The 9,602-nt window shown below is 39.8% G+C and overlaps 2 protein-coding genes across 3 annotated transcripts in view; one reads left to right on the plus strand and one right to left on the minus strand.

The window, feature by feature from the left end:
- The window catches only part of prpf39 (PRP39 pre-mRNA processing factor 39 homolog (yeast)), a 6,714-nt gene extending 3,535 nt beyond the window's left edge, over positions 1 to 3,179 (minus strand). For both annotated transcript variants that reach the window (XM_008313157.3, XM_017033666.2), the window contains exons 1-7: positions 3,024 to 3,179; positions 1,715 to 2,119; positions 1,050 to 1,243; positions 834 to 959; positions 614 to 732; positions 323 to 490; positions 32 to 212 (exon numbers count right to left, since the gene is read on the minus strand). In XM_008313157.3, coding sequence (XP_008311379.1) covers positions 32 to 212; positions 323 to 490; positions 614 to 732; positions 834 to 959; positions 1,050 to 1,243; positions 1,715 to 2,119; positions 3,024 to 3,036 — 1,206 coding nt within the window. In that variant the 5' untranslated portion in view covers positions 3,037 to 3,179. The remainder of the gene's footprint in view (positions 1 to 31; positions 213 to 322; positions 491 to 613; positions 733 to 833; positions 960 to 1,049; positions 1,244 to 1,714; positions 2,120 to 3,023) is intronic.
- A 2,402-nt stretch (positions 3,180 to 5,581) lies between these two features.
- On the plus strand, positions 5,582 to 8,209 carry arf6a (ADP-ribosylation factor 6a). The gene is made up of 2 exons (XM_008313158.3): positions 5,582 to 5,742; positions 5,875 to 8,209. The coding sequence occupies exon 2, from the start codon at positions 6,520 to 6,522 to the stop codon at positions 7,045 to 7,047; it is 528 nt and encodes a 175-aa protein (XP_008311380.1). The 5' UTR covers positions 5,582 to 5,742; positions 5,875 to 6,519; the 3' UTR covers positions 7,048 to 8,209.
- Positions 8,210 to 9,602: the final 1,393 nt, after the last annotated feature.

Here is a 9,602-nt window from a genome sequence, read left to right on the forward strand (position 1 = left end):
CATTCCTGCAGAACTGGAAATCGGTTTCTACCTTGGCAGGGTCGGCAAGATCCTCTGTTCCAGGTGGAAGCTCCTCCTCCATGACAGGGGTCTCATCATCGTTGCTGACCATTGACACGTGACTGGCTTTAGAGAGCTCCAGCCTAAGTCGTACAAACTCGTCTTCTGACAAAAAGTGTTTTGGGTTGTTGTTCTGTACATGATCTTTGAATCTGAAAATGTATCAAGTTTGAAGAAAAAGAAAGTTAAATAGTATACACGTTATATTTTATACACAAGACATTCATGAATTCAAAAAACAAACGTATTTTTTAGCACATACTTTTGAAAGTGCTGAGAATAGAGCTGTGTTGGGATGCCCAAGACGCGGTCATAGATGGCAGTGACATTGGCTAGCTTCTGCTGCTCAGTTTCCCAATTGATAAATGACTCCCACAGACGGTCTGAGCGGAAATCTGTGCCTGCCGCCAGCACTGACTGTTCATAGGTTCTAATAGGAGTAGAAAAATGGTAAATTTCATTACAAGCTTTGAAATAACCTTTATTTATGAATGGCTTATGAATATAATTAAATGTATGCAATAAGTTATTATCAAAGATGAAAATGACTTACGCTCTAATGTGGCCCTCAGTGTCTGGGTTGTTAGGATCTGAGTTTTCTTTAATGAAGGTCAGATAGTGCAGCCACAGGTCAACACTGAGAGGAATCACCTGCAAGCCTCTCCTATAGACCTAGAGAGAGAAAATACAGGAGTCTGTTAGTGACAGATTTTCACTATGCTTCAAAGACTTTTTAAACCAAAACAGAAGATGCAACTTTAAAATAGATTTACCTCTTCAGCAACTTGTACATTGCCATGCTTCTTCTCCATATCAGCATACTTCTTCCAATATCCATAGCAGTAAGGGTAGCGGAGCAAAAATGCATCAAATGCCTTTTTCACAGCAGTGAGGACATTCTGAAACAGAAGAGCACAATTGAAGTTACCCAATTTTGTTCTGATTTAATTTTTAACTGCACATAAAATAAATATTCAGACATTTATTACCTCCTGCTCCACATACTGCAACAAATAGACCCAAGCATTGAAGTCCTCCGGATTCTCTTCACAACCTCTATAGAGTTTCTCAAACTCACTGGGCATTTCTGGTTCTATTGGAATGGCAGATAGCTCAGTGGCATCTTTGGGTGGCTCCTCCAATTCCATGCCATCCTCCATTGCCTGTGGGGCTTCAGGGCCATCTAGAGAAATCAGCAAGTAATTTATAAGATGCAAGCAAACCATTTGCCACGTTTTTTTTTTTTAAATCTAATATGCTTGTGTGGATGTCTCAAGAATGAAAGAAAAACACTTTGCATCAGCAATAATGTAGGGCCGACTTCTCCTTCTTTGGTGCTGAGCACTTAGTTAATAGGGGCTTTGTACTTAAAAATGTGATTAAATATTCATGATTATGAGATTTTTCCATATTGAATATTAATCTTAATCTTACAATTTTGAGCCCAAGCACTGAAAAGTGTCGGCATCAAAAAAGTGCTAGTTGCTGTGGCAATCTGTACATAGTGTAAGTTGTACTTTGATCTTTGGTTGCATGGGACATTTTTGCTGTTTAGTTGAGTATCCACAACAAAACAAGTATACTGCCTTGGTTTGAAAGTGATTAGCTAACTGGCCAATTACTATTTTCATGTAGAACAAAGCATTTCTACTACCTTGAGTGCCATCTTGTCCAGCAGTACTTGGATCCAGGCTCATCTCCTGTCCATGTTGTTCAGCCGCTATTTTGTGTTCTAATGGCTGTTCGACATTTTCTGGGGGTTGAGGGGGCTGCACCTCCTGAAAAAGCTGTGCGCTTGCAAGATGAAGCTGCTCCACTGCCTTCTCTGTGGTATTTATTTCCTGAGAAGGTTGTTGCTGTGGCCCTGTACCATTTCGAGATCCATCAGAATCCCCGGGTATGATGTTTGTGAGTGGTTCTCCGGTGCCTTGGTCTAAAGACCAATCTGCAGCTTGGCTTGGAACAGGAAGGTCAGGAAGAAAGGCATCCCCATTGCTCTCCATGGCAGTGGACTCACTATCCAGCATTCCAGTAACAGTGTTGCCTGAGAGTTGTAGACCTGACGAAAGCAAGATGAATTATCACTCAAACTTACATAAACTTTAGTCTTCCTTGAAAGACTTCAAAAAGTAATCTGTTTAAATACAAATCTATATTATAAAATTGCAACCTATGTGACCTTCCAGTATTATGGTATAACTTATCAACTTATCTAAAGAGATGCACTTGTGTTGACTAAGTAATTTTAAAATTAAAAATAAATTACTAAATTAGTCCTGATTATTGCGTCTCAGGTTTTTACAACTTTCATGTAATGACATTGATTTGAGCAGCCACTTTAGCTTTAAAATAAACTGACACCGCTTTCTTGTACAAAAAAAAAAAAAAAACCTGAAGCCAACTTTTGCTTTAATCCAATTTTAACTACTAAAAATACTGCATCCACGTGATTTTTAAGTCATCACTATGGCTATTCAACAATTACGCATAAACGTGCAGATAATACGAGTACACATGAACTTGATTAATATTAACTCTGGACCATTACATTTAATCTCAGTAAATGGTGTGCATTACCAATATTTAGCTACAAGTTTAGGCCTCAACTACTCCTCGTTTCCTTGCTAGCTTGTGCTAAGAGCAACGGCCGCCGTGGTTACCTTCGCGTGGCGACCGTAGGATCGAGGGGCACAGAATTCTGGACATTCGAATATTTCAGATTAGTATAGATAGTTTCGAATTATCGCGGTAATTAACAAGTGAAAGTAAGATTTCGATTAATATACATATCGCAAGACATCTACAACGTGTCTGAGTAACGCCACGATTCACCAGGAAATAGACGGCACCATGATTCGCCCGCGTTAGCTAATCGGCTAACTAGCTGTAGTCGACCTTTCAATGCCATATTACTTGTCCCGCTACGCCGTTTTCGTGTTTCAATTAATAGACTTGAGCCTTACCACTTTCTTCCATGCACTGTTAGCAAACTTGGCGATGTTTTAAGAAGCTTCCGAAGCGACTTTATCTATCCTTAAACGACCAGACGCGTCTCCACCACCATTCTTGTGAACTTCAAGGAAACGCTAACAGAAAAAAGTGCGCATGCTCAGTGTACCCACCAATCGCGTTTTCGCGTCAGCACAGGACAACTATTTGTTTTTAGGTCAAACCTTAATTTAAAAACTGTATTGTAAGGACAGTGTGGCATCGTGAACGTTTCTGTTGGCCCACATGGAGTTGTATTATTTTGATAAGGTGAACTATGCTTCTGTAGAGACCAGCTCTAAGCATTTGCCTTAGACCTTTAAATTTTATGCATTTACTGTGTCGTGCGTAAGTTCTAACTTTAAAAGTAATTAAAATACTAAATTTTGCAGGAAAAAACCCCATATATTTAAATAATATAAACATGAATCTATTATTTACCAATGTAATGGGCGTTTAATCAGGGAAATGATAAATGTTTTAGCTGACTTAATTCTAGCTCGTATTTTAATTTTCAGAAACTATGTCGAACTTAGTTTCTAAAATAAACTCATAAACTGCTAAAGTGTTTGACGTAAATAAATGTATGTAAACAGCACATTAAACTTTTTTAATAAAGGTTAATGCAACCAATGTCAAGTTTTATTCATAAACACGATAAACGAATAAACTTTTCACTAAATGTACGTCATTCATGGATGTATTTAAGTTCTTTTTGTCAAAGTTCTTGATATATTGTACGTCAGCTTAGGTCATTTGACTATAGTGTGCATCTCCAAATATTGTTAAAAAAATGAACAGCTTTTGGGCAGAAATAAGAACTCGTTTCCTTTTTAGTCTCACAACGTCCACGTCACGCAGTGGATCATGTTGGACCTTTTGAATGACTAATCGGACATGGCGGAGAGAGTCGCACTGTAAATTTGCTTATTTTCTCACATGTGAATTACTGTGACCGTGGGTGTTTACTGCATTACGCTGGTCATTAAACACTGAGTAATACACGAATACTGTTCAAATGGCGTCAACAGCACCTAATAATGGGGCTGATCCCCACGCCACTTCTTTCTTTCTCTTTACCGCGCATGCGAAATGGCGCATGGTGCCTTCGTCTGCAGTCGGAAATCCTACCTTTTTCGCCATCGGTATCCCTTAGTGCTGGGTTATTCTAAAAAAACAAAAAAAAAAACAAAAAAAAAAACACTAATTTATCACACATACACACGCATGCATTAATTGCAACAGCGCACAAGATAAATACACTCATATTTTTATATAAAAAATATCTGTAAGCAATGAGTTTACAGTCCCACACTAAAGGCCTGTACTGCAGAGTTTGTCAGTGTGCATGTTTGAAACGTGGTTGCACAGTTTAAATATTTACAAAACCATTCAAGTCCAGACATGCTGCGTAATATATGGTAACCTCCCTCCACACCTCATGCTGTGTAATGCTGGAACCTCTCCAGTGAGGATTTAATCAAGGTGGTGATTAAAAGAGAAGTAACTAAGGGGCAATGGAAATAGCAATTTATATAGCATAAAATATGTATTTGGTTATATGGTTTATCTTAGACTCAATACTCAGTTACTGCACCTGTAATGAACCTTGTTAGGGTTAGGGTTCTGGGATGATAAACAAAAGCGTAATAATTGTTTAATTACTATTTCATACTGTTGTTTTGATTAGTTTTGGTTTAAAAGCCTAAGTCCTCTCTTAATGAAACAAGATTCAATAGAGATAAAAAACTTCCATATAATCGATATTGGCAAAAACTGTGTATGTTGTGTGGACCTGGTGTAATATTTAGGTGGCTGCAGGTATTTTCAAATGACAACTAAGACCAGAGCTTAAATATTATTGTTATCAACGCCCAGAGATTAGGGCAACAACTCAGAATCACTGATTGAAGCTGTAGTAGTGTGCTGTAGTAGTGTGTGTTATTTTTTTCTCCTTCATTTTCTGAAGGGAACTCCTGAGGGAATAAAGTTCTATCTATCTATCTTTTTGTCAATGAATAACCTAATGATATATCATTTATTTTTATTTGACACATACATAAAAATGTCAGAGCAGTTAAGTGAAATTGGACATGTACTCTCACGACACACTAGTGGGCCTCAGCACAGTGGTAGGGATTCACAGTTCTTGATTATGTACAATTATGAATCGAGTTCAAATGATATAATTATCGCTAACATTCATGTCTACACCCTTCTAAATTAACTGACCTTCTCAGGTCCCCATTATAATGTTGCCTATATATTTGTAACTGTCTAATGGCCGTCACATTTACCAAAGTTTAATCATTACTTGTTCCTTGGAAAATCGTTTTGGTCAAATGTGAGGATTTGATTATTGTTTCAACACATTTGGAACAGGGTTTTCGTACGCCTCCATCTTTTTACTTATTTATTTTTTAAACGAAGCTGGTATATGGCAATAAAGAGAAATGCTGTTGTAACGCCCTTGTCACGTAGTTATCAAAATACGGAGCTGTAGTGAAGTCCTTGAACGCCACGTCAGATTGTGTGAGCAGTGTAGAGGAAGTGGCGGCTGATCTGGGTCCGCACCTTTTCCGGTAACACAGCACCGCCACAGCTCGACAGAGAGGGAGGGAGGAAGAGAGACTGAGAGCGGCAAGAACGGGGAGAAACGGCCTGAGGACCGGGGGGACACCGCCGCGGACAGAGGTAGACAATCCGCCCTCAGTGCTGTCTCCTTTTGTGTTCCGATCTGTCCATACCGTGGTTCTTTTTGTCGTATTCAAAGTTGTTCTCTGTACTAACACCCCTCCCTTCTCCGGGACCGCTCTTGTGTCACAGGGGAAGAGAAGGAGAAAGTCGGATGAATCAATGACCTTTTGAGCGGTCTTCTTCTGGATCTTCCGGTACACCGACGGACCAGACGCATTCGGCGTGTTTTCGTGAAAAAAGAACGGTGCCTTGTAATTCATCAACCAAAGCGAGCTGAAGGCAAGTGTGGAGCTCCGGCTGCCAAGGAGGAAGTGGGAACCCCGGGCTCGGACTGGGCCTGATCTGTGCACGGTGCTGTTTGTAGAAATCTGCAGCAGCTGGATACTACAGGAGACACGAGACTGTGAAGTAAAAGCTTTACTGCTTCGGTAAACCAGATGTGATTTCCTCCCTCCTCTTACACTGAAGGGCAGTGGATCATGAAAATATATCCCCACCCAATTCTGTGAGGGCTCCATCCACACTGTTCCCACGGACAGTCAACATCTCAGGTCAGACCACCAACGGTTCAGGTCAACTGTACCTCTGTTTTCAACTGAACACACTTGAAAGTCAACACTTTTTGAATATTGACACCTGTGCCATTACGTGGAAGGCGTCCATCATCCCTTCAAACTATAACACAGCACAAAATTATTGGGAGAAAAAACCTTTAGGCACCATAGAAGTCAATTTTTAAAATACCCAACAGAGTATTTATGCACAGACAACAAGATGGGGAAAATGCTATCCAAGATCTTTGGCAACAAGGAGATGAGAATATTGATGCTTGGACTTGATGCTGCTGGTAAAACAACCATCCTGTACAAGCTAAAGCTAGGACAGTCAGTCACCACCATCCCTACAGTTGGTTTCAACGTGGAAACTGTCACCTACAAAAATGTGAAGTTCAATGTGTGGGACGTGGGTGGACAGGACAAGATCAGACCACTTTGGAGACATTACTACACTGGCACGCAGGGCCTTATATTCGTGGTGGACTGTGCTGACAGGGACCGCATCGATGAGGCTAGACAAGAGCTCCACCGGATCATCAACGACCGAGAGATGAGGGACGCCATTATTCTGATCTTCGCCAACAAACAAGACCTCCCAGATGCCATGAAGCCGCACGAGATACAGGAGAAGCTGGGCCTGACCCGGATCAGAGATAGGAATTGGTACGTTCAGCCCTCATGTGCAACAACAGGGGATGGACTTTACGAGGGCCTGACCTGGCTTACCTCAAATTACAAATCCTAATGTTTCTCCCTCTACCAGCTTGGACACTTGGAGGCAAAAAGTAGCTGAGAATGAAAAGTTCAAAAATGCAATCTGAAGCAATTAATACCACAACCTCTCTCCCGAGTATATATAAATCAAAGAGAGTAGCAATTCTATTGTGTTTTCTTTGTTTGTTTGTTTTTTGATAATGTTAAATTCACTTTAACCCCAGATTTCATTTAAGCAATTGTTTTATGCCTGGCTATGTTAATTTTGATTTTCTATTTTAGTTCACATTCTGTATAATCAATACTGTTTCAGTCTAACATACGCCTTATTTTGAGCTTTTACTGCAAATTCTTTCCCTGCTTTGTGTATTATTTTCTTTAGGGGGTGCTAAAACATGCACACCTCTGTAGTTTTGATTCAGGCAAGCCTAATATTCAGTATTCTCATGACCCAGCAACTTGTCTTGAAAAAAATCATCAGCGGAGCACAAACAGTCTCTGAAAAGTGATAGAATGTGTATAAAAATGTTTTCACCGTTGATTGTACCAGAATGAATGACGAAACATGTTAGTACTTATTTCCTGTGCAGTGATTATATCCATTGTGTCTACAGCGGCGGTTTGTTGGAAGGACACTATGTGGACACTGGATATACACACACACAAACACACACACAAACACACACTGTGATATGGATATATATTTTTGTTGTTTCAGGGTCTGAATCTCTTTCCCACCAGTCTTATTACTATGATTATCTTTACTGTTCTTGTGACTGCTTCTCTGTGTCCTCTTGGAGCTTCCGTTACTCTGGTGTATTTGTAGTTTCAGCTGCCTTGGGAGGGCTTACACATGCCCCACCATGAAGACAGTTATTACAGCAGAAGGTATTGTCAAATGCTGAGTTTGCACTGTGGTAGGGGGATGGGTCGTGGGGGGACACCGACAAACTGGCTGTGCACATTCTCATTTTGTGTGACTGACTTTTGAAACCTGGCGAGTGTTTACAACATTTGTCACCCCACAGACCACCTCCTGTTTAGGTGCTCCTTTCTTATATAGTCATAATCACCTGCCTCTAAGATAATGGTCCTACAGAGAAACCATTCTCCTGTTAATTGTTTCATAGATATGTTTTTTTTTTGCTGCTTTGTTTCTGCTAATGAAATAATAAAAAAATATATCCAGATCAGTTCAGGTGTGGCGCCTTTTCAATGAGCAGCGGCACCTATTTGTATCAGAAGTTTTATTTCCCTGCTCTCATGAAAGAGGAAGTGAGAGTTCAGTAAGATCTGATGTTTGAGAGAAGCACCAACTGTGAAGTGAAGTGATCCTCGCCCTGCTTCCTCCCCACGCACACGCTCAGTCACTCGGTGTGTGTCATCAGTTCTGAATAAATGATGACCTCTCTGGTTTCTGGGTAGTGATTGTCAGGTAAAGTACACTGTGCTGAAGGTCTTAAAGTATCACTTTGTCCAGCAGGGCACCGACTCTACTGAGCATTCCTGACATTTTAAACAAAGTAACCACATTCAAGATTTCAATTTGAGGAAGCATAGTGATCCAGAGGCCAACCTGTACTGGATCTATTTCAACAATGGATAACTGTTAGATAAATAATGGTTATAAGTAGACAGTGGCATTTTCTACACATTTCACAGTTTTGTGGAATGTGTAACTACTCAGAACTGAGGAATATTTTCTAGCCTTTCTGTTTGTGAAACAGAAAGCTGGGTAGTGGCATCAAAGTGTCAACTGATGAAGTGCATAAATAAGTAGTTCCTCTTTGACTATTGTCTTGACCCCCACTTTCACAGTTATTGCTTTATAGCTCCACTGAACTCAATTTGAAATTCTGTTATTCCCCACATCTACGTTCTCACAGAAAAAAATAAAATTACAAATCTCTGACTTTCCCCCTCTGTGGTACAAACAAATAATAAAAAAAAGAAAATTCAATTAACCAACCTGCTGTGCCCCTGCTGCAATAATGCCCCCACCTGCCCTCCCCCCGCTTTGAGAACCACTGCTTAAAGCAATATAAGCTCTGTTTTTGAAGTCAGTCATTAAAATTATGTTTGTGTAAATACATTAGGAAGTACATTAAAAAGCAATTACTTACACATACTAATACTAGTACTCATTACCAGCCTGTACAACCTAAATCACATTATATTATTAATAATAATAATTATAAAATTATCTTTTCAGCAAAAACGCATGTTTTTTTTTAAGGCACCAGGCTACTGACTCTGAGATAACACACATATACACAAGTAATACACAAAAGGCTTATCAAGAAAATACATATGAAATGAAGGGATATAAATATTTCAATTTGTTTAGACTATCTGGTGACTTGGACCCTGAAGTATAAGGCATACCTCTGGTTTTGGATCTCAGTGGATCAGAAAGGACTGAATACCTAATGGCATTGCTAAGACTAAGTGAAATGGCCAATACCTGTGATTCTCCGTATGTTGTAAGAAGAACAAAATATTTAGTATGTGAAAGAAAACGTGATGAATTTACACTCTCAGGTTTTTGTCTGGGCTGTTACAGCTCTCACAGCTCAGTTTTGCCTC

Source organism: Cynoglossus semilaevis, chromosome 7 (genome assembly GCF_000523025.1).
Source record: "Cynoglossus semilaevis isolate Cse_v1.0 chromosome 7, Cse_v1.0, whole genome shotgun sequence".
Taxonomy (NCBI): domain Eukaryota; kingdom Metazoa; phylum Chordata; class Actinopteri; order Pleuronectiformes; family Cynoglossidae; genus Cynoglossus; species Cynoglossus semilaevis.

Bases quoted from the DNA above. Each gene is read 5' to 3' on its own strand.
- arf6a (XM_008313158.3), top strand. From the start codon at position 6,520: ATGGGGAAAATGCTATCCAAGATCTTTGGCAACAAGGAGATGAGAATA.